This window comes from Nannobrachium achirus, assembly GCF_963921795.1.
Source record: "Nannobrachium achirus genome assembly, chromosome: 3".
Taxonomy (NCBI): domain Eukaryota; kingdom Metazoa; phylum Chordata; class Actinopteri; order Myctophiformes; family Myctophidae; genus Nannobrachium; species Nannobrachium achirus.
This window is the reverse complement of record NC_137812.1, coordinates 65,925,609-65,951,257: the sequence shown is the minus strand read 5'-3', so window position 1 is coordinate 65,951,257 and position 25,649 is coordinate 65,925,609. Positions and strand designations below refer to the sequence as shown.

At 44.0% G+C, this 25,649-nt stretch overlaps 2 protein-coding genes across 8 annotated transcripts in view; one reads left to right on the top strand and one right to left on the bottom strand.

Annotated features, from left to right (window-relative positions):
* Positions 1-25,392, top strand: part of pnpla6 (patatin-like phospholipase domain containing 6) — an 85,937-nt gene extending 60,545 nt beyond the window's left edge. For 3 of the 7 annotated variants that reach the window (XM_080721920.1, XM_080721923.1, XM_080721919.1), the window contains 8 exons: positions 2,025-2,141; positions 5,385-5,501; positions 8,338-8,486; positions 12,592-12,744; positions 18,072-18,188; positions 18,761-18,854; positions 19,845-19,990; positions 20,865-25,392. In XM_080721920.1, coding sequence (XP_080578046.1) covers positions 2,025-2,141; positions 5,385-5,501; positions 8,338-8,486; positions 12,592-12,744; positions 18,072-18,188; positions 18,761-18,854; positions 19,845-19,990; positions 20,865-20,936 — 965 coding nt within the window. In that variant the 3' untranslated portion in view covers positions 20,937-25,392. The remainder of the gene's footprint in view (positions 1-2,024; positions 2,142-5,384; positions 5,502-8,337; positions 8,487-12,591; positions 12,745-18,071; positions 18,189-18,760; positions 18,855-19,844; positions 19,991-20,864) is intronic. The other 4 variants (XM_080721924.1, XM_080721921.1, XM_080721925.1 and 1 more) reach the window with 2 other exon arrangements.
* shoc2 (SHOC2 leucine rich repeat scaffold protein) overlaps positions 1-25,649 on the bottom strand; it is a 618,526-nt gene that overhangs the window by 337,756 nt on the left and 255,121 nt on the right. The gene's annotated exons all lie outside the window — the stretch shown is intronic.

The window sequence follows — 25,649 nt, the reverse complement described above, 5'->3', positions numbered from 1 at the left end:
GCGTCCACGCGTGCGTTTGTTTTGATAGGATTGATGGAGATTTGTAAGTTACTGTATATAGCAATAGTTAACCAACATGTACCCTAGCATCCCTTTTATGGGCATGGTCGCATTCACCAAAAATAACAGATCTACAAGATCTACAGATCTACTTACTGGACCATGACCACCAATTAGGGCACTAGACTAGAGAACTCATTAAACAACACTTAAATACATACTCCCAGTACGCCCAAAACGTACACACAGAATGTATGCATCCATATCTTAAAATCCCAGCGAAGGAAAGGTTTTCCATGAGCCAATTAAATGTTGTATGCATATCAGCTGACCTAAGCAGAGGCTACTGATCCTCCAGGCTACTGATCCTCCAGTATTGGACCATGAAAACTAATTGGTGGCGCTAGAGGGCTTATTTACGGTTTAGGCCTAATGGCCATGCCGCAAACTTCGTATAGCGATAGAAGGGCACCCCTAATAATAATAAGCTTTTTGAACACATGCTGCTGCTAAGGCATGTTACGCTCACTGCTTAGCCCCCATTAGTTCTTAGATATATTTATTGGATTTGTTGCAGTACTCGGGCTGCTACATTAGACAATCAGGCATCTACAAAGCTTAAGAACTCTTGATTTATGCAGCAACACAATCCCCTATTTCTACCTATTTATTTTTGCAGGTATAGACATTTGCAGGTATCAAAATGAAGGTGTCTGACTCTCTTTCTCCCTTTCTCTATCACCACCTCTTTTGGCTTGTTGGAGACTCTACCATTAACAATGCAAACTCTTAATTCCCTAACACTTTAATACGAAATATCAGACAGGCTTGACATACAGTAGCTGCTCCCATCTGAGACACAGCTTATTATAGTCTACGTCATGTTTTAATTTTATTTATATATCGTCGTTGTCGGGTGGAAACCTTGTATCTCCCAAGTTTCAAATTTGTACGTTCTTTCGCAAAGTAAAGCCCTGCTTCATCATACAAGACCGTCGCACAAAAGTAGTGAAAACAGAAGATCTACAAGCACACAGCGCCTCGCGGTGCGAGGCGTTGTGTGCTTGTAGATTGGCTGTTTTCACTAGTTGAAATCATTTTTAAAATGATAAATGCAAAACGAACGGTTTTGGACATACAAGGTTTTCATCTGCAACGACGATATATTTTTTGTTTTATCCAAGGTCAATATGTGAATGGTATTCAAGTAATTATTAAAAGGATTTATATTGACATCTCAAAATTAGGCAAAATCTAGTGACATTTGTGTCTTGTTTCACAGTAACTGTACTAAGGCCTATGCAGCCAATAAAGCTGCTATGTGGAATGTATGCCAAGAGTTCTCCTTTTGCACAAAGTAGTGCAATGCAAGATGGAGGGCGCCAGATCCCTTTGAGTCACACCCTACCACTAAATCCTGTTCATCCACAGAGCATTGATTCTTGTCGTTTTCTCTATTAGATTAAAGTGCTTTCTTTTAACTTTTTTCAACTTTTATTACTTGTCAAAATACATTTTATTTGTCTGCCTCATCTTTTTACCATCCCAAGTTATAAAAGTTGAAAAAAGTGAAAAGAAATCTAATGGAGAAAATTACTAGAATCAATGCTCTGTGGATGAACAGGAAGTAGTGGTAGGGTGTGACTCAAAGGGATCTGGCGCCCTCTATCTTGCATTGCACTACTTTGTGCAAAAGGAGAGTTGTATTTGTCACGTTTGGGTTGTGTTTTCTTCCTCCGCCACTGTTATCATCCCTTGTCCTGCTCTTTGCAGTGTTGCTCACTTTCTCTATTTTGCCAGCCTTCCCTCGCTATCTTTCTCCTTCTTGCTCTTTCTTTGCCTTCTCTGGCTCTCTCTCTCTGGCTCTCTCTCTCTCTCTCTCTCTCTCTCTCTCTCTCTCTCTCTCTCTCTCTCTCTCTCTCTCTCTCTCTCTCTCTCTCTCTCTCTCTCCCCACCCGTCCGTGACGTGAACTCCACCCGTGTGTTGATGTGTTCCTCCTTCTCCATCTCCATCTTCCTGACAGGCTGCGTCTGGCGCTATGTTAGAGCCAGTGCCTCCTACACCCCCTATTTACCCCCCCTCTGCGACCCCAAGGATGGCCACTTGCTTGTGGATGGTTGCTATGTTAACAATGTCCCAGGTCAGATTTCAAGTCCCGCCCAGCAAAAACTCTCTTCCTTTTTCTCTAAAAACACCAATCGAAAAACCACTCGGGGCTACCCTCCTCGTTCCTCTCCAAGGGTAGGGCTGGGCAATATAGCTGTAATAAATTGATACAGTGATACGAGGATAAATTTTCTCTGGGATTTGGGATATTCGTAACACCGTGATATAGTATAAGTGTTGTCTTTCATAGCATTACAGTGAAGTGATGTGATCTTCTGACTGACAACGTTCTACTATTTTCCTTTACCCATTCTAGCTGTCGTGTTTGCCTTTATCCCACTTGGTTATGTGCATTACTAAGATTTTATGAAAGTCACAATATCGTCACAATATCGGTATTGAGGTATTTGTATTTTGTTCATATCGCCCAGCCCTACCCGTGAGCTCCCCACTCACTCCTTAACCCCACCCACCCTGACCAGTTGGACATTGGGGACCCATGGTTTGGAAGGAAAAAACTAAAAAGTTCTGAGTGTTGCAATGATCAGTAGGGATATTGTCACGCTCCAATTGGCTTTACTGTACCACACATAATATTATCAGGTCTTCAACCACATGAACCCTAGCGTCCCTATTCCGGGCACGTTGTTGTAGTCCAGTGTTTCTCAAACTTTGACATTTCAAGGTCTCCCCATAACTCTGACAGTGTACAAATGGAACCAAATGGACCCGTTAGGGTTCATTTGGTTCCATTTGTACACTTTCAAGAGTTACAGACTGGTATGCGTCAATTTAGGCCCTCCTAAAGGAACCCACACACACAGTCCCTGGAATCCACTTTGAGAACCACTGTTGTAGGCGATCATTCTGCAAACACCCGGCGAAAATGGCAGATGTGCAATCTCACAACGCCTTGTGAGCTTGTAGATCTGCTTTTCTTTCAGCCAAGCGTTCAGTGTAGAGTGGGAAAAAAAAGGAGGGGGCCAAGGACAGACCCCAGGCGGACGCGGACCCCATGGTCATCAAAGTACAGTATATAGGGTGTAAGTGGTGAATTGGCTTCCCCCATGCCCCACAATAATATGACTTCAGCCCCTGCACCCACCGATTGGCTCGGAGGTTTTGCGTCACACGGTATCCATGGGTCAGAGAGAGAGGTGCATTGTAGTCCTCCTTGTGACTGTTGTGTTTTGCTGCCATTCCCCTCAAGCCCGATTTTACTCTTCGTCGTACGATGGCGTCGCGTGCCGTGAATAGCCGACCTACGAGCTCACAACACGCGGCGCGCACAACGCTCGTAGGCGGGCTGTTTTCGGCACGGGACGGCGTCGTGCGCCGGAGCAGAAAATTAGGCGTCATGCTGTTTCCTCTGCAATGTTTTGCACTTGGCTGGTAAGCGCTTGAGTTCTCCACGTGCCACGTCACGCTCATCTTCAGCAAGCTTTTTCACAAGGCTCCTTCCCCACACTCTCCTTGCATCTCCCTATTGAATCCCAGGCAATCTAGCGTTCCCAGAATGTTTCTAAAGCAGTATTGAAAAAATCGGTATCACCCCAGCCAGCCTGCTAGAAATCAATGAACAAGTCATCTCGCAGACGGATGTCTTTGTTAGTCGTTAGTTCAAAAAAAGGTACAGCTATTTATGTAGCCTCGGTGGGGCGTATTAGACAAGGCCATCATCACTGCATGCATTTGTCTCTATTGTGGATCATAGAAGGTGTCTTTTGATGTGGATTCAGCGATGGCTTGTTCCTGTCCTTGCTTCTGAAGGAGGTCTGGTCATGCGTCACATCAAGCATTCGCTCCTACAGTGTGAACACCACCTGTCCTTTTCCCCCTGGCTTTGCTTGCCTTTTATGTGCATGTCAATCCTGCAATATGTGCCCATCCATATACTGTATTTCTCTCCTAAATACTGTATTGATGGCCTGTTGTAATGTTCCTCGTTTTCTTTATTTTATTTTTTACTTTGGGAATAAGTGTTCTGGAACTTACTGTTGACCCCCCCCCCCCCCCCCCCCATACACACCTACACGAAATACAAGGTCCCTTTGATCAAAGTCAATCCCTTTGTGGACAATATTCAGATCTGTTGGTACTTCAGTGATTCCTGCAAAAGCCCTCCTCCTCCCTTACCTGGCCCCAAAAAGAGGGATTCCGCTTTAGCGTTCACATTTCTCCGCCCGCAACAAAAGTCCACGCAACAATCTGTGGTGCTCCTTTTTTATCCTTCCAACCCATGCGGTCTGCTCCTGTCCCCTGCCGACAGTGTATGTTATCATGGCGGGGACAGGACAGTCCCGATTCACCCCCCTGATGTTCACTGTGAGCGATGTCCAGACGGTGTCACGACATCGGGTTCTGCTCCTTCTCTCCGCCTTGAGTTTGTAAAGCTTAGGTCAGCTGTTATGTCCGATCACCTCTGTAATACACAGTTCAGTAGGCAATGAGTTAGATCACTGGTTCTCAACCTTTTTCAGGCTGCGACTCCCAAAATAATCATATTTGAAATTAACATTTTGTATAACACGGTTCTATTGTCAAAATAGCCAATCTACATGTTCACAACGCCTCGCAACTCGAGGCGTTGTGAGCATGTAGATCGGCTATTCTCACAATTTCTGCCTTTATTATTTGACAATTTGGCCCATGTTTAATTTGTCACTTTAGAGGTATTAAAAAGTCCTTAAATTGTCACTTTAGAAATGTGCATAAACCCTCTCTATACACTTAAACATTATGTTGGTTTGTTTACTGTTGAGTGAGAGAAAACAATGTTGCACATTAGGCTAATCATCTGAGGACCCGCCCAAAATAATTTGGTCCCGACCCACAGGTTGAGAGAACCACTGAGTTGGATAACAATAAGATGGCCATCGTGTTATGGGCCTATACCTCCCTTGGAGCAGAACCCCTGATGTTTGGGACATAGTTTGGAAATCAAAAAAAGAACCTTCGGCGCTCTGCGACGGTCGCCCACATCCCTATCTGTTTAGTTTTATCCGTTTACCTCGCACGCAGCTCCACTGTCGCCACTCTGGGCCTCGGTGCGGTAGCAGAGTAGCAGAGGTTTTGGGCGACACGTCGCAGAGCCCCGGAGGAGCGCGGAACCACAGTCCCAGCCTCCCCGCAAGGTTATAGGCTACAGTGCTCGAACCTACCGCTGCGCGGAGCTGGCGTACTGTGGTCACTAACACGACACGTTTGGGCAACGTTATTGAGATATTATCCCTCCTCCTCCTCCTCCTCCTCCTTCCCTCCCTTCCTGGTTTGCCAGGCTCATTGTGGCGCTATGTGCGGGCGAGCATGACCCTCTCGGGTTACCTGCCGCCGCTCTGTGACCCCAAAGATGGCAACTTGCTAATGGATGGCGGCTACATCAACAACCTGCCAGGCAAGTAGAGGTGGTAACTCCCCCCCCCCATCCCAACCCCAGGGGCGTCACAAGGGGGGGGGGGGAGTCGTACTGAGTTGCTTGGGCCCAAGGTGGAGGGGCCTTCATTATTTTATACTTTAGCTATTGAAAAATAGCAGATATACAAGCTTGTAGATCTGCTATTTTTGAAAAGTCGTGACAACGTGTGCAAATCTTTGAATATGTATTTTTTAAGCGAACGTCTGTAACTCAAATTTAGCTTCTGGGGGGTCCCTGGAACGAAATAGTTTGAGATGGGGGTCCATAGCCAAATGCATATTATTTTGGGGGTCCTTCACATGAAAGTGTTTGAGCAGCACTGACATAGAAACATAGGTTTTTCAAAAAGAAAATTGAAGGATTTGAAATATTCAAAGACTTGCACAAATGTTCACGATTTTTCAAAAATAGCAGATCTACAAGCTCGCAGCGCGGCACTCGGTGCCGCGCTGTGAGCTTGTATATCTGCAATTTTTCAACAGTTAAAGTACCCAGGGCCCGGAATTTGGTGCGACACCCCATCCCACCCCTCTCTCCACACACACACAGAGCCCCCTCCCTCCTCCTCCACCACCACCAGCCTTATAACCCCCTCTACAAAGAAGAGGAGAGGTACAAGGGGCGAGGGAGTGGGATGCTCTTTAGACGTGGTTCCATGAAAGTGTGTGATGTTTAGAGGCTGGGTAAGTATGCTATATGTAATTAAGTCTAGCAGCGGGCTTATGCTTGATGGAGGGTAGTCTCTGAGTGGTGCGCTGCCTTTTCCCCATCTCAACACTCAGGAACATTGGCTCACAAGAACGTAAGGCTCTGGCTAAATGTAGAGCCAAATTAAATCTGAAAAAAGTGCAGGTGTATTGTACCATAGACCAGTGGTTCCCAAACCTTTCAGGTCGAGACCCGAAAGAGTGATTTGACGTTTTCCCGGGACCCAAAATAGTGAATAGAGCAGGTCGGCTATTTTCACTGCTTCTTAAACGTTTGTTTGTTGTCTATTTCATGTAATTTCCTAGATTGAAATTATACGAATTTAAAAGAAAATGTTGGAAACAAAACCCACAAATGGGTCCCGACCCATTGTTTGGGAAACAAACACTGTTCCTTCAATGTCCTGTTTTGATAGATGATGGGGAAACGTCAGCAGTTGTTGAGTGTTGTATTTGTGGTGGCTTCATGTAAAACCTGCATATCGCATTGACCACATTCACACAGCGGCCATTTTGCTTTTACTTCATACTAGGGGGAGTCTGAACTGAGGTAAGAGCAAATTGGCCACCATGTCAATATGGTCAATTATCGTTTCATTTATTTATTATCAGTATGTATTATTATCAGTTTTGAAAACAGAATTGAGGAATGTGGTGTTTCTGTCCATCGGTCCATCAAGCAGCCTAGTGTCTGACTGGTGCAGTGTCAAAATGAAAAATTAACTCTCACTGAAACTTTAAAAATATATATATTTCTAGTTTTTCATGTAATTTTGACCTGCAAGACACTGGTCTGCTTTGAGATGTCTTCCCGCTTGGTTGAAATGGTGAAACGTGTACCGTTTATCGTGCTGTGGTTTGTGGTATAACCAAAAGAAGTGGTATACTTTACTCCATTGCAATCAGGGGAAGGAGGATGACTGTATTTGGATGGGGGCATTTCTCCTCTGCTGACCATTTAAATGCATCTTGATACTTCCCAAAAAGGCATATGGAAAAAGCATCCGACCAAAATGTAGGCCTTCAAGTTCCAGTAATGTTTGTGATACTAGAAATGTAGTTTCATGATGGTTTGCAGATGAAAACATCCCCCGATTCTATCACTCCGTGATATGAACTAGTCTAGTAGAGGTGTATACAATGAGAAACCAACCCTGTATTTCACAAAGCCCTCACTGAGTGTGTCACAAATACCCATTTGATTAGTTGACATCTATACTGATCACCAGTCTCTTGCGGTTTTTTTTTAAATACGGTGATTTCGGGCCCTAAATTGATCCAGTAGAAAGGAGCCAAGGGAAATCAATTTGCAGTTACTGAGTTCCACTGTGGTTACCACTATGCTTTTTCCTCAAATAGGTTGTGATCTATCGGGGTCTATTTGGCCTCAGATCAAAGCCTTAGGCTAGTGGGATGTCTTCTGGTGTCAGAGGTGAATGGGTTCAGATTCAATCCACGAAACAGCCAGCAAACCAAGTGCCATTTTAACCCTGATCATTACAGGCCAACATGTCTCTCCAAAAATGTTATTTGTCGTACAATTAAGTATATCGCCGTTGTCGGGTGGAAACCTTGTATGTACCAAACTCTTCGTTTTGCATTTATCATTTTAAAAAGGATTTAAACTAGTGAAAACAGCCGATCTACAAGCACACAACGCCTCGCACTGCGAGGCGTTGTGTGCTTGTAGATCTGCTGTTTTCACTACCTTTGTGCGACGGCCTTGTATGATGAAGCAGGGCTTTACTTTGCGAAAAAAATTACAAATTTGAAACTTACGAGGAGATACGAGGTTTCGGCCCGACAGTGACGATATGTGACTCGAGTGGTTGACTTGCAAATTGAACATAAAGTTTGTGGCCATCTGCTCTTACTGTTGTCTAAAAACGGACATGTTTAAAAATTAGGCTAGATTTAAGTAATTGGCCCAACAGTGAGGCCAAAAAACTAAAATGGAGGCTGTTTCTTTGGTGCAAGTCTAAGTATTTTGGGATTTTCAAGTTGAAAATTATTTTCCCTCGCGCAACTATAATGACACATGATTGATTTTCTCATTATTCCTGTTGTGGGGTTTTTTGCGTGCGTGGATTCTTGTTCAACTCCTACAGCGGACATAGCCAGGAACATGGGGGCCAAGACGGTCATCGCCATCGATGTGGGCAGCCAGGACGAGACGGACCTCTGCAACTATGGCGACTCCCTGTCCGGTTGGTGGTTGTTGTGGAAACGCATCAACCCTTGGGCAGAGAAAGTCAAGGTACAGTGTGGCTAGACAGCACAATATGTGAAGGTACAGTGTAGCTAGACAGCACAATATGTAAAGGTACAGTGTAGCTAGACAGCACACTATGTGAAGGTACAGTGTAGCTAGACAGCACACTATGTGAAGGTACAGTGTAGCTAGACAGCACACTATGTGAAGGTACAGTGTAGCTAGACAGCACAATATGTGAAGGTACAGTGTGGCTAGACAGCACAATATGTGAAGGTACAGTGTAGCTAGACAGCACAATATGTGAAGGTACAGTGTAGCTAGACAGCACACTATGTGAAGGTACAATGTAGCTAGACAGCACATTATGTGAAGGTACAATGTAGCTAGACAGCACATTATGTGAAGGTACAGTGTAGCTAGACAGCACAATAAGTGAAGGTACAATGTAGCTAGACAGCACACTATGTGAAGGTACAATGTAGCTAGACAGCACAATATGTGAAGGTACAGTGTAGCTAGACAGCACAATAAGTGAAGGTACAATGTAGCTAGACAGCACACTATGTGAAGGTACAATGTAGCTAGACAGCACATTATGTGAAGGTACAATGTAGCTAGACAGCACATTATGTGAAGGTACAATGTAGCTAGACAGCACAATATGTGAAGGTACAATGTAGCTAGACAGCACAATAAGTGAAGGTACAATGTAGCTAGACAGCACAATAAGTGAAGGTACAATGTAGCTAGACAGCACAATAAGTGAAGGTACAATGTAGCTAGACAGCACAATATGGGAAGGTACAATGTAGCTAGACAGCACAATATGTGAAGGTACCATGTAGCTAGACAGCACAATAAGTGAAGGTACAATGTAGCTAGACAGCACAATAAGTGAAGGTACAATGTAGCTAGACAGCACAATAAGTGAAGGTACAATGTAGCTAGACAGCACAATAAGTGAAGGTACAATGTAGCTAGACAGCACAATAAGTGAAGGTACAATGTAGCTAGACAGCACAATAAGTGAAGGTACAATGTAGCTAGACAGCACAATAAGTGAAGGTACAATGTAGCTAGACAGCACAATAAGTGAAGGTACAGTGTAGCTAGACAGCACATTATGTGAAGGTACAATGTAGCTAGACAGCACAATAAGTGAAGGTACAATGTAGCTAGACAGCACACTATGTGAAGGTACAATGTAGCTAGACAGCACAATATGTGAAGGTACTGTACAGTGTAGCTAGACAGCACATTATGTGAAGGTACAGTGTAGCTAGACAGCACAATATGTGAAGGTACTGTACAGTGTAGCTAGACAGCACATTATGTGAAGGTACAGTGTAGCTAGACAGCACAATATGTGAAGGTACTGTACAGTGTAGCTAGACAGCACATTATGTGAAGGTACAGTGTAGCTAGACAGCACATTATGTGAAGGTACAGTGTAGCTAGACAGCACATTATGTGAAGGTACAGTGTAGCTAGACAGCACATTATGTGAAGGTACAGTGTAGCTAGACAGCACATTATGTGAAGGTACAGTGTAGCTAGACAGCACATTATGTGAAGGTACAGTGTAGCTAGACAGCACAATATGTGAAGGTACAGTGTAGCTAGACAGCACATTATGTGAAGGTACAGTGTAGCTAGACAGCACATTATGTGAAGGTACAGTGTAGCTAGACAGCACAATATGTGAAGGTACAGTGTAGCTAGACAGCACATTATGTGAAGGTACAGTGTAGCTAGACAGCACAATATGTGAAGGTACAGTGTAGCTAGACAGCACATTATGTGAAGGTACAGTGTAGCTAGACAGCACATTATGTGAAGGTACAGTGTAGCTAGACAGCACAATATGTGAAGGTACAGTGTAGCTAGACAGCACAATATGTGAAGGTACAGTGTAGCTAGACAGCACAATATGTGAAGGTACAGTGTAGCTAGACAGCACATTATGGGAAGGTACAGTGTAGCTAGACAGCACATTATGGGAAGGTACAGTGTAGCTAGACAGCACAATATGTGAAGGTATGGGAAGGTACAGTGTAGCTAGACAGCACAATATGTGAAGGTACAGTGTAGCTAGACAGCACATTATGGGAAGGTACAATGTAGCTAGACAGCACAATATGTGAAGGTACAATGTAGCTAGACAGCACATTATGGGAAGGTACAATGTAGCTAGACAGCACAATATGTGAAGGTACTGTACAGTGTAGCTAGACAGCACATTATGTGAAGGTACAGTGTAGCTAGACAGCACATTATGGGAAGGTACAGTGTAGCTAGACAGCACATTATGGGAAGGTACAGTGTAGCTAGACAGCACATTATGGGAAGGTACAGTGTAGCTAGACAGCACAATATGTGAAGGTACTGTACAGTGTAGCTAGACAGCACATTATGGGAAGGTACAGTGTAGCTAGACAGCACATTATGGGAAGGTACAGTGTAGCTAGACAGCACAATATGTGAAGGTACAGTGTAGCTAGACAGCACAATATGTGAAGGTACAGTGTAGCTAGACAGCACAATATGTGAAGGTACAGTGTAGCTAGACAGCACAATATGGGAAGGTACAGTGTGGCTAGACAGCACAATATGTAAAGGTACAGTGTAGCTAGACAGCACAATATGTGAAGGTACAGTGTAGCTAGACAGCACAATATGTGAAGGTACAGTGTAGCTAGACAGCACAATATGGGAAGGTACAGTGTAGCTAGACAGCACAATATGTGAAGGTACAGTGTAACTAGACAGCACAATATGTGAAGGTACAGTGTAGCTAGACAGCACAATATGTGAAGGTACAGTGTAGCTAGACAGCACAATATGGGAAGGTACAGTGTAGCTAGACCAGGGTTGGGCAACTTTGATGATGGTGAGGGCCACTATATTTCCACCTTTACTCCAGAGGGCCACATTGCATATTGCTACTTCCTACTTTGTCATTCTGGTATCTCATACAAAAGAAGCAAAAATAGCCTATCTACAAGCTCAAAACGCATCGCCCCCCGAAATGCGTTTTGAGCTTGTAGATCGGCTATTTTTGCTTCTTTTGAATTGGAATCCCGAATAATGTTTTGTAATTCTTTAATTGGAATCCTGAAATGTAACAGTTTGATTTAATTTCAAAACATTTAGTTATATATTCATGTTGACTCTAACATGAATACTAAATACAAATACATTGGACATTAAAAAAAGACATTTGAATACTACTATACTAGTCATTAAGCTACTAATATAGACTGACAGAATTAAAGCAGGTCGTGTTTGGAATTGTAACAGCTGAAATCAATAATATATCAGTATTCCGGTATTAACCAGCGGGCCGCATTAAATGAAGGTGAGGGCCGCATGTGGCCCCCGGGCCGCCAGTTGCCCATGTATGAGCTAGACAGCACATTATGTGAAGGTACAGTGTAGCTAGACAGCACAATATGTGAAGGTACAGTGTAGCTAGACAGCACAATATGTGAAGGTACAGTGTTTATGGTGTGTATCTCGCAGGTATTTAAGGGATTTCTACACACTGACTAATGCAGGGCGTCACAAGGGGGGGAAGTGGGACTGAGTTACTAGGGCCCAAAGTGGAGGGGCCTTAATTATTGTATATTTAGCTATTGATAAATAGCAGATCTACAAGCTCACAGCGCAGCACTCGGTGCCGTGCTGCGAGCTTGTAGATCTGCTATTTTTGAAAAGTCGTGAAAATGTGTGCAAATCTTTCTCAAACTTTGCTTTTGGGGGGTCCCTGGAACGAAATATTTGACATGGGGGTCTGTGGGCCAAATACATATCATTTTGGGGGTCCTTGACATGAAAAAGTTTGTGCACCACTGGCATAGAAACATAGTTTTTTTCAAGAAAGGATTTGAAATATTCAAAGACTTGCACAAATTGCACAAATATTTTTTTCAAAAATAGCAGATCTTCAAGCTCGCAGTGCCGCGTAGCGAGCTTGTATATCTGCTATTTTTCAATAGTTAAAGCACAAAATAATGCATAATCATGAGTTCCCAGTCTAAATGGGTGAAGAACATTCATGGGGGGCCCCCAGTGAATCCTTGTACCCAGGGCCCAGAATTTGGTGGGACACCCCTGGACTAATGCATACTTCCTGTGCCGTGTCCAGGTGCCAGACATGGCAGAGATCCAGTCCAGGTTGGCCTATGTGTCGTGTGTGCGGCAGCTAGAGGTGGTGAAGAAGAGTGCGTACTGTGAGTACATCAGGCCGCCCATCGATCGCTTCAAGACCATGGACTTCGGCAAGTTTGACGAGATCTATGTGAGTTTTGTTTTATCTCAATGTCGATGGCATGTCTTTGGCCTGCTATCGTTCGTTGTTTTTTGTTTGTTTTGGTTGATCTACTTCTACTATATTGATATCAGATGCATTCTTGGAATAAGCTTTAGATTTAAATATCAGCATACACAAGATGGTCTGTAACAATTGTACGAATTGTACGTGATCACGCCATCAGACACAGGCTTAGCCTCTTTCAGAGCAAGACCGTAAAGAATTGCTGCATAGTACAGTATAGACGAATCAGAGTGGCAATCAAGCGACACAGCAACTATAGGGCAGCGCTCGGCTCTGTGGATTCAGCTTTATGAGGCCTGGTCTCATTATAAGACGACACACAGAAGGCTGATTACTAGCCGGGGAGCCACTGTGCCAAAATGAGAGAAGACCTGTGATGTCATGACATACTCCAAATTTTAGTTTTTCCTATTAATTTGGTCAATAAGGTACACAGAATGAGTGGCCTGCTCTGCCGGAAACACTGCGAAAAAAAGTTTCCCATTGACTTCACTATACTGGAAAAAAACACACCAAAAAAAGTAGCATGTGAGGGGTCAAACTAAGGGTTCTTCTGAACCCATGCAAGCATTTGTTTTGCATGAAAAACATTCCTTGGGCTAGATTTCAGCCTCTCAAACCTGTGAAGTGATGAGTCATCACTTTTCACCGTTATTTTGGTCCGTTTTCTAGCCCAAGGAATGTTTTTCATGCAAAACAAATGCTTGCAATGGATTCAGAATCATCAAGAACCCCTAGTTTGACCCCTCACACAGGGCTACTCAACTTGAGATGGCTCAGGGGCCACTCAGCAAAATACCAAAAGTCCAAAGGGCCGCTAAAATGCTAAAAGCTAAAAATGACGGTCCTATTTTGGACGTTTACATTGATTTTGTACAGTACACAGTCTAATAATTAAGGAAACGCACAGAAAACAGCCACATTTCCATAAGCCAGGCCAAACCTCATTGAACCAAAAGATTGTCATGGATGGAATGATGAAATTGATGACATTTGAATGTTTTATCAAATTAGGCTTTATTCACAAAATGTGAAGTGAAAATGAACAGTTCTGGTTCAACCTTTTTGTAACCTCCCCTGTGTCTGGGTATGCAAAGCTAGTGAACTTTGGCAATGTAAAGGTATGTTTTCTCATGCCACTAACACTCCTTTTCATTAATAGGACAGATTTAAAATAAATAAACGTTTATACTTATTATTCAGTCACTCAAACCCCAGCATCCCTATTCTTGGGGGACATAGCCGATCTACAAGCTCACCACAAGATGCATTGTGAGCTTGTAGATCGGCTATTTTTGGTGAAGAGAGTTATTGTATGGAAAAATAACTCAAGTACAGTTCAACTCCCCCTCAGATGCACTGTACTTGTAAAACAGTTTGATGCTTTGAGCTTTGTAAAACACAACAGCTCGTTGGAGGAGATTTGTGTTAATACGCATAGTTCCTTGGCTGCAGCGCGATCTGTTGGAATGCTTGGACTGTCGGTGCCATAGAGTTATAGTCGGAGCTGACTGGCGGAGTCGCGGAGGGAGAGACAAGCAGCGGAGACAAGGGCTAGGTCTTCATTAGACTGAAACATGACGATCGCGGGATTCGCGGCCGTTCATATCGCACGACCGTCATGCGTCTCCGCTCCAGTGAGCCCGACTGTGGTTGTCTGCTGCAAAATCTCTGCATATTTGTCTGTCTGACTGTCTCGTTGTACTGTAGCTCTAGTGTAGCCGCCTGCATCTCTGCACTGCTACTGCATTCGCTTCCTGACTCTTATCCCTAACTACGGAGTGCACCGAGGGTCAAACATCACCGCGTTTTGCGTTTCGCGTTAACTTTGACAGGCTTAGAAAAATCACATTTTTTTTGGCATGATCATGACGGGCCGCACAGACATGCGGAAAGGGCCGCATGCGGCCCGCGGGCCGCGGGTTGAGTAGCACTGCCTCACATGCTACTTAAAGCATATTTTTTGGGTGCGTTTCTTTCCTGTATATTGAAGTCGATGGAGTGAAAATACAAATGGACATAACTTTTTTTCGCAGAGTTTCCGGCAGAGCAGATCTCTCATTCTGTGTACCTTAATGACCAAATGAATAGAAAAAACAAAAATAAAAAGTATGTCATGACGTCACAGGTAAAACCCTATTCTTTGAGCTTTTGGGCCTGTGGCTCCCCGGCTATGAGCTGGCCACCTTTGGCGAGGGTGTATGGTGTAATGGCTGAAACACCCCATGACCTGGATCCATCATTCACCACCAAGACGACACACACACACACACTCACACATGTGCCTGCACAAAGGAAATCAACATCTTATCCTGTGTTTCTTAAACATTAACTTAATATCCTGTTTTAGCTTGAATACAACTCCATAAAGAGCATGAGAAAGTGGGGGACCTGCCTCTCCCTACTCACACTGTGTGCCTCGTTTTAAAGACGCCAGAGAATCCTCCAGGTCACATGACGAGTGGAGAAAGACAAATGAGTGTCCATTCAGGGGCGTCAATTGGGTATGGCGGGGTATGCAGCTGCCTTACCCTGGGTCCAGGGGGAAAATAAAAGTTACTTATAAATATAAATCCATGAATGTGTCTTTGTCTATCTGTTCGGGTTATTATCTATCTATAAATGCGAGAAGTCTCTGCGTGTCTGTCTGTCTGTCTGTCTGTCTGCGTGTATGTAATCCGCGTATCTCGAGAACCGTTCGTCCCACCGGCTTCAGATTCGGCACGCGCGTTCTCCGCCGCGGCGCGGAGTGCAGTGCCCGGCCTCGACCCGACCCGATGCGCGTTTTTTCCGAAACGGCGCGAAACGTTCGGAATCTCCTTATGCGGAGCTGATTGTTGATTGTTGACATCAGGCTGTTCCGGAGGAAATCGGCGCAAGCGCTGACTCATTGTGACATCATTTCATAAAAGGCTCTGACATCGCGTACGCAACATGAGTCAACACAAAATGCCATGGTTATGTATCTCCATATATGGGCATATGGGCAGATCTCCATATGGGCTACATATATGGGCATATGGGCACTGCTGACTCATATGGGCATAAAGGGGACACAGATATATGGGCATAAATGGACGTATCGGCACAAGGGCTGACTCATACAGAGATCTCCATATATGGGCATATGGGCAGATCTCCATATGGGCTACATATATGGGCATATGGGCAGGGCATATGGGCAATCTGACATCACTTCTGCTGACTCACGGCGCAAAACGTTCGGAGGCTGTTCCGGAGGAAATCGACCCGACGCGCGTTTTTTCCGAAACAGCGCAAAACGTTCGGAATCTCCTTATGCGGAGCTGATTGTTGACATCAGGCTGTTCCGGAGGAAATCGGCGCAAGCGCTGACTCATTGTGACATCATTTCATAAAAGGCTCTGACATCGCGTACGCAACATGAGTCAACACAAAATGCCATGGTTATGTATCTCCATATATGGGCATATGGGCAGATCTCCATATGGGCTACACAGATATATGGGCATAAATGGACGTATCGGCACAAGGGCTGACTCATACAGAGATCTCCATATATGGGCATTTGATATATGGGCATAAAATGAATGCCCCCATATATGGGCATAAAATGGATTGCAGACAGACAGATACAGATATCTCCATATATGGACATAAATGGACAGAGGCAAACAGATGGTCAAAGATCTCCATATATGGGCATAAAATGGACGCAGACAGACAGATACAGATATCTCCATATATGGGCATAAATGGACACAGGCAAACAGATGTTCAAAACGGGTCCTATGACCACAGGTATAATGAGGTTTGCATTAAAGGGGGAACCGGCACTGTGTCTGCAACACAGTTGGAGGCACAGACAGATACTCCATATATGGGCATAAAATGGACGCAGATAGACAGATATCTCCTTATATGGGCATAAAATGGACCCAGAACTATAACTGCAGTGATCTCCATATATGGACATAAAATGGACGCCGACAGACAGACAGACAGATACAGATATCTCCATATATGGGCATAAATGGACACAGGCAGACAGATGGTCAAAACGGGTCCTATGAAAACAGGTATAATGGGGTTTGCATTAAAGGGCGGGGCATTCATTCCCTATTTACATTGTTCCGAGTTGGCCAGGTCGCCGACTAGACGCTGGGCCGCCCGAAGGGCGGCCCAGCTTCTAGTGTTGTTAAATTACAGTAAAATAACTACAAATGCAAAATTTTTACAAAATGGTCACTTTAACAAGGTATTATAATTAGGTCTATATTCTCCACACTTGTATTCTCCCCATCTTGACAAAATGGTATATTCCCAGGTTCCACAGGTCAGCTGCACAGGTGCAATGCATTATTGTTCATTGTGGCACCTTTACTAACATGCCAAGTTTAGCTGCACTTGAACAACCATTCCAGGCTGCCATATCCAGTCCAAGAAACCGTAGAAATGGGGGGGGGAATAAAATATACTTCTTAAAATAAATGTATCATGCCTGTTGCTAAGGTATGGCAACATGAAGGCGCGCATGCCATACCTTAGCTTTTTCTGAACTGACGCCACTGTGTCCATTCTGTCCAATTGAGTATAATAATAAGTTGATTGATCCCAGAGCATCTGCCCCTGCGAAGGTTTTTTTAAAGCGAGAGCCAACTCCACAAGCCAATATGTCAGTAGTCTCACATAGACAGACGATGAGAGATAAACAAACAAACAATCGTCATTTTTTTTTTTTTATTCTAAATTTTTATCCCACGATTTTTGTAACCCATTTTTTCACCCGGTGCCAATTGCCTAAGCTGTGATCCTGGGCTCTGCTCTCCCTCTGCCAACCTGGGGAGGGCCCCGAACTGAGCTCATGCTTCCTTCAATGCATGAGGAGTGAGCAGGCCGCTTCTTATCACCTGACAGGGGGAGCTTCCCCGGTTGGACGTAGCGCGTGGAAGGAACACGTTATTCCAACCAGTTCCATTCCCCTCCATCAGGCGCCCCGGCTGGCCAGGGGAGGCTTTATAGAGACCAGGATTACTGCATGTTTTTGTGAGGGTATCTACCCTAGGAGACATGGGGAGAACATGCAAACTCCACACAGAAAGGCCCTTTTGCCAACCCCACCTAGGGTGTGGGCACTGATGACGCGGAGGAGGGAACACGCCCCCAGCACCCACAGTGTCCCCCGGCAGGAATCGAACCCAGGACCTTCTAGCTGTGAGGCGACAGCACTACTGACTGCGCCACCGTGCCCCCTAACAATCGTCATTTTGAAATAATTTGTTGATAGTTTGATGAAACCTTTTGTCCATCAGGATGTGGGTTACCAGCATGGTAAGCTGCTGTTTACTGGCTGGGCCCGAGGTGACATCATAGCCAACATGCTGAAAGACCACCGCTCAGCAGACTATAATGACAGCAAGAGGACTGACGTGAGTTCATCACACACACACACACACACACACACACAAACAGGGCTGTCACGATTATGACATTAATTAACGATTTAATTGTGTTTTTGTCTTTGACAATTACATTTGTTTGGCTTGTAGCCTTTGAAGTTGCACATGGCAAATATGACACATAACCTAAATATACAAAGAAATTACAGACATATTTGACAACTTTATACTTAAAAAAAATAACATTGATGGTGGAAATAGCAAATCTACAAGTAGATTTGCTATTTCCACTACTTTTTGAAACTGAGCTTGTAGGTCTGCTATTTCCACTACTTTGTTTTTCCACTAACTATATGAACATTTCTCAACATGGAAACGATTATGCAAAATAACTGCAATTACCTAAAATAATTGTGATTAGACAATTATGTAATAATTGTGACAGGCCTACACACACACACACACACGCACACGCACACACACACACACACAGCAATTGAAGTTTGTGATCTTGGATTTTGTCTAGGATTCTCATTGGTGGTACATGTGGCTGTACTGTAGATTCTTCTTTCCAAGCTCCATTTTCTTTGCTTGTCTTTCAGTCCTGTACATGTCCAAGTGCTGACTTCACTGACCTGGCGGAGATAGTCTCCAGGATAGAGCCAGTCACAACTGCAGAATTTGTAACTGCAGACGGTGAGGTTCATTTCACTACAGCACACTTTCCTTGTTTCCATGTTAGATGCAACGCCTAAAGCTCAATTTATACAACGTCATGCATGAAACAATAAATCCTTTAATCCCTAGTGTCCCGGTTATCCATAGTGTCCCATTATGATGCGGGCACGTCATAATGGCCAAAGGAACATTCTGCGATAATAAGCAAACATTCTGTGAAAATAGTTGCTCCGCAAGCTCACAATGGGTCTTAACACGATGTGTCGTGAGCTCATAAATTGGCTGTTTTTGGCGAAGAGATTTGGTATAGAGGGGGAAAAGGATGTGGCCAAGTATTGACTGGGGAGACTCAGGTCAACCAAATATAATAACCGGCAGTGTCTCAGGGGTAGAGAAACTGTCTTTGAACACGGAGGGTTCCCAGTTCGATCCCGGGCTCACCCAGAGTTGGTGTCGAAGAGTCCTTGAGCAAGACTCTGAACCCCTAGTTGCTCCCGGTGCGCAGGTTGGTGCCTTGCATGGTTTCCTCCGCAGTCTGTGTATGACTGTGTTTGTGTGAATGGGTTCCCCAATAGGCGGCCCGCGGTATCTCAAAATGTGTATGTTCTTTCACAAAGTAAAGCCCTGCTTCATCATACGAGGCCGTCGCACAAAAGTAGTGAAAACAGCAGATCTACAAGCACACTGTAGATCGGCTGTTTTCACTAGTTTAAATCGTTTTTAAAATGATAAATACAAAACAAATGGTTTTGGACATACAAGATTTTCACCCGACAACGACGATATCTGAACTGTCACTGGAGTTGCGGGAACACCACCGTCGCCCCCTGCAATGTTGTGGCCCTCGGCTTGGTACCCTAGACATAATTCGGCCCTTGGGGAAAACTAATCGGGGAACCCTGGGTGAATGTAATGCTTTCTAGGTAATGCGCCTTGGATAAAGGCGTGATATAAATGCACCATTTACCATTTACGAGGTGGTTAAACGTCTCCATGCTCTCCATGCAGCCGAGGAGTCTGACTGCCTGACGGAGTACGAGGAGGACGGCATGGACACGGTGAGGGAGGAGGACGGGGAGGAGGAGGAGGACGATGGAGAAGACCCTGAGGACCACTCCCCTGTAGAATGGGGCCACAATGGAGTCTTCCAGACGGTGAGCACAAACGGGACTCCCCTTTTTTGCAGGTCTTTCAGTCCGAGTGTATCAATGAGTGATCACATTTAGTGTTTCTGATTGGGTGTTTGTACCTGTAGAAATGCATATAGTGTTTTGTCAGCCATTACTGAATTTAGCTTGAGGAAGGTCTACCGACCGAAACGTTGCTTTTAATAAATTTATACTTGGAACCTGCAAGTGGCAGTGTGCGGGTGTATTTTCTTCATTGAAGATTCATTCATTCAACTACTTTGTGACCGACGCACCTGCTTGAGAGGAACTACTGGGTGTGCGACAGTCTTCTCTTTACAAGTCCGAGTGTATCAAAAAAGCACCTCGCTTAGGGGCGCCCGCTGGCCTACTGGTCCAGGCGCATACCACATAGGCATGGATGCCTGGCGGCGGCGGCGGTTTGATTCCTAATCTGGATGACCTTTGACCAAAGCCCCAAAAAAGCACCTCGGTTAAGGCAGCGGAAGCTTGTAATTGGCTGCGCGGAAAGTCAGGGGAGGACGAAGATTTACTATTTTGGTTCGACCTCCTGTTGATCCGACCACCTAAACCTAACTTTAAAGGAGTAGTTCACCCACAAAATGTATTTTTTTCTATTGATTACTCATGCCATGCCAATCATATTCTTTTGTATTTGTCGCATTCCTAAGCCAATAATTTGATTATAGCAAATGTACCCCCATTGATCTCGGATGGGGACCCAAATGCATTTTGGTCGTTCTGTTTTTGAACACACACACAGTCCACACACACACACACACACACACACACACACACACACACACACACACACACACACACACACACAGCATGTACTGTAGGTAGTTGAGGATTAATAATATGTGTGTGATTCCTGTAGGATGAAGAGAAGTCTGTGCGCCAACGGAGAGGAACCACCGGGGAAAGCTGCTCTGAGGTCTCTGACTGCTGACAGAGGGAGACAGAGGAGGAGTGAGACGGAGAAGGTTTGGTACCTCCACAGCAGAACCTCCGGAAGCCTCTTCGCCTCAAAGGAAACACCCTCCATCCTTCCCATGATGAACACAAAAAGCTTTACCTTTTTGGAGCTTTACCCTTTTTGAGCGCACACCAAGCTGGCTGACTACAGTACAGTGACTTTTACCCTCAGCCATTTGACTTCCATAGTCAAAACACTGAGGTGTGTAACCTGACACCTGATTTGTACATTGTTGCACGCCGGTTGCCGCACACCGAAAATGGCCGATCTGCTAGCTCACAACGCGCCGCACTGCGAGTCATTGCAAGCTTGCAGATCGGCTATTTTCTGGTGAGCCACACGCCGCGTAACCGCGTACGACGCAGGTGAAATATAGCCTGTGTTTGGAGGCTGGCTATTATTCCTTCTTCTCTCATGACTTCTACACGAGACTACCCCATAGCCAATAGACTCTTCTACACGAGACTACCCCACAGCCAATAAACTCTTCTACACAAGACTACCCCATAGCCAATAGACTCTTCTACACAAGACTACCCCATAGCCAATAAACCCTTCTACACAAGACTACTCCATAACCAATACACTCTTAAACACAAGACTACTCCATAGCCAATGAACTCTTCTACACGAGACTACCCCATAGCCAATAAACTCTTTCCTGAGCTGTGTACATAAACGAAAGGGAATCTTTTAAGAGATCAACACAAAAAGAAAAGTAAGATGGATATTTTGGTTCAAGACTCTGAGTCACTCGGTAATCCGTTGTATGCCCAATGAATGAACACAGAAGACAGCCTGCATGTCTGATCTGTCTGTTTGAATGTATGTCTAATGTCTGTGTTGAACTCTTAATTAATGAAAGGTTTTACATAGTGTGTGTGTGTGTGTGTGTGTGTGTGTGTGTGTGTGTGTGTGTGTGTGTGTGTGTGTGTGTGTGTGTGTGTGTGTGTGTGTGTGTGTGTGTGTGTGTGTGTGTGTGTGTGTGTGTGTGTGTGTGTGTGTGTGTGTGTGTGTGTGTGTCAAGAGAAGGAGGCGGTGGATGTATATTTAGTATTCATGAGATCTAGAAATTGTTTAGATGGCACGGAGTGAGCTTGTAGAGCTGCCATTTCCGGAACATTTTTTGAATGATGTTGAACTTTAAACGTTTCACGTTTAATAACTTGAGACCGAGTTGGGTTTGACGTAGACAGTTATGTAGGGAAAGACATGGGGGATGAGTAGATTTTGCGACTATGATTGAATCTAACGGGATGAGAGTAGGCTGCGATTTGGAAAGAATTAAAAGAAAAAGAATAAATGAGGGTTGGCTTGGGTGTAGAGGAAAAGGCAAGAGGTTGAAAGGCAGAGTGAAAACAGAAGGAAAAAAAGATGGGAAATGAAGATGGCGGTTTTAATTGGGTTTCCAAATCCATGTACTGTAGAGTGACTTAGACGTTGGTAGATACGTTTTGAACAGACAAAGGAAGGTGAGCCTGGGCAAAGAAGAACAGTAGGGAAGAGCAAATGGAATATTTGATGACTGACTGAATGTGGCTTGTGAAAGTTTGTGAAAGTCTCGTTTCAACTTTTTATTTATATATATATTTTGGCTTGAGATCCAAGCGGATGAAGATGATGCCTTTTCAACCTGAGTTTGAGCCACACACGTTAAACAATGAGACACCACCGGATTGGACCACTGCAGAAATACTGTTGGATTGGACCTGTTATGGTACACCACTCCATTGGGGTGTTTTCTTTTCTTTTTCCTGTGTTATCACAGTAATATCTCAATCTAATACAGCAGTGGTTCTCAACCTTTTCAGGCCGCGACCCCCAAAATAATCATATGTGAACTAGGGACCCCCCACCCTGACGAGCACTAAGAGTTGAGGCATTACATTTTGTATAACACGGTTCTATTGTGAAAATAGCCGATCTAGATGTAGTTCGGCTATTTTCAAAATTTCTGCCTCCAATATTTGACAATTTGGCCAATGTTTAATTTGTCATTTTAGAGGTATTACAAAGTCCTTAAATTGTCACTTTAGAAATGTGTATATACCCTGTGCATATACCCTCAAAATAATTTGGGGGTCCCGACCCACAGGCTGAGAACCACTGTAATACAGTACATCATCGCTGTCAGTCAGAAACCTCTTATCTCCATATTATTATTATTATATATTTTTTGTAATTTATTGCCACAAAAAGCATCAAAAGTAGCAGATCTGCTCACTCCTTGACTGTGTTTCGAGCTTGTAGACCTGCAACTTTTGCTATCCTGAAAAGTAACAATTTTGGACGTATGAGGTTTCCACCTGACAGAGACGATATTATTGTTGGTGGAAACCTTGCATGTCCAGAACTGTTGCTTTTTGCTTGACGCTATTGTACGACAGTTACGATATTATTCTTGCATGGAGTCACAGTGTACACTGGGTTCCTACATGGTAGTGGGCGAAGTATACGCAAAGTGACTTCTTGTATTGTCACCATCAGCATTCAGTAAACCTTCCCAAACTGGTTAATACATTAAGGAAGGAAAAGGGATTACATTTTGAACAATATGTAGGAGCCTTGTGTACTGTACGTGACTTCAAGTGGGAACAGTTTACAGTATTTTCATGGAGCCCTCCATCGATTCATGTTGTCTTGATCGGGTGGAAACCTTGCATGTCCAAAACAGTTACTTCTCCGGGAAATGCAAAATCATCGGTGTCTCGATTCCATCCCTAAACGAAGAGCAGTCACTCGCAGCCAGACATCAAATTCCTGGATAGCTGAATGTGCGAAACATAGAGATCAGACGCAGATTGGCTTGCCAGATTAAAGCCCCACATACAAACATAACCACTCTCAACCTGCTGGCCTCCATAGTTTTTTCAAAAAGAACAGTGAAAATAGCCGATCTATATATGTTTATATTAGCCTTGTAAACCGGCCTCTTTCGGAAAGCATTCTGGATTACGGAAGTGGTTTACTAGGCTACGCTTGTATATTGGCTGGCTATTTTCTGCGCTACATTTGTGCGAGCACAGTTATACAACAAAGTAAGACGGAGCATAACAAGTTGGGTTAGCGGTTTATATATTGTAATACAAGGTTTCTTTTCTGTGTGGAGTTGGCATGTTCTCCCCGTGTCTCCTAGGGTAGGTACCCTCACAAAAAAACATGCAGTAATCCTGGTCTCTACACTACACTACCTCCCCCTGGCCAGCCGGGTGGAGGGGAAAGGAACTGGTTGGAATAACGTGTTCCTTCCACGCGCTACGTCCAACCGTGGAAACTCCTCCAAACTCCCCCCTGTCAGGTGAAAAGAATCGACTTGGACTCCTCATGAATAGAAGGAAGCATGAGGTCAGTCCGTTGTCTCCCCAGGTTGGCAGAGGGAGTGTAGCAACCAGGATCTTATTAGACAATTGACACCGGGTGAAAAATGGTTTAATATGGTGTAATACAAGGTTTCTTCCTGACAGTGGCGATGTAGAACTTGTGTAGAATTTCTTAACATCATTACAGTATCATAACACAATGTTAATACTAGCATATGTATATTTGTTGAGTTATTTGTTGATTATTTGCTGCACATCAAGGGAACCCACGGTTGTGTTCCCTCCTAAAAATCCATTCACATGGTATGGATGGTTGCCAGTTCTACGTTTTTGTTTCTTTATTTATTGATTGATGTAAACTACTGCCTTTTTTTTTTCCTTCGTTTTTTTAAGATGGCTACTTTTTTAACACTGGGGGGGAAAGATCCAATTGACAATTTGAATATACGTAACGACCTGGAATCATTCTTCTATTGATTAGCCTTGCTTTAGCTATTTTGCACTGAAAAGAGCAGGGGTCTTCAACAGGGGGTCCGGGACCCCTAGGGGGTCCTCATGGTTACTACAGAGGATCCTCCAAATCTTTGAGTGATAGAAACCTTTTTTATATTAACCACTTGAACCCTAGCGTCCATATTCTGAGGACTTTAGCCAAAAATAGCAGATCTACAAGCTCACAAGGACTCGCGCTGCGAGGCGTTGTGAGCTTGTAGATCGGCTATTGTTGGCAAAGAGCTTTGGTGTAGAGAGGAAAAAGAGCAGACTAAGTACAGAGTGAAAGGTGAAGTTTATTAAGTATTGACGGTTCAAGTGGTTAAATATCTGAAAACACACATTGACATGAATCCAAAATACACTGATGATTGTGCTGTCAAACGATGAAACTACAGTATATGGAATCTATGAAAAGGTTGTGGGGGTCCCTGCTTCGTCTCTCTCTCAACTAAGGGGACCTTGGCCTGGAGACGTTGAAGACCCCTGGAAAAGAGTATTTAAAAATAATTCCTTGCTTGAATAATGGGATGTGTTGGTTTATTTAGTGTCCGCCTTGCGATGCCAATGATGACATACGATGTAATGTTCAACTTCAGACTTCATAAGACTAGCAATTAAACATGCATACTGAATAATAAATATAAATTATAATGTGTGTGTCATGTTGCTTTTTTGCTGAGCCCTCTTTGAAGATTTTCATAATTTCATGCTGCATTTTTGTCTGCGTAGCGGCCCTCGCATCTAGTTGTTTAAGGTCTCCCACTTTTTTTTTTCTTTTTTTTTTGCAGAAATCCGCAAATGGCCGTTCTCATTGAAAAGAATTGTCAGAATTTGCTCTCATAGGTAGAATTAAACTGCCCTTACAGAATAG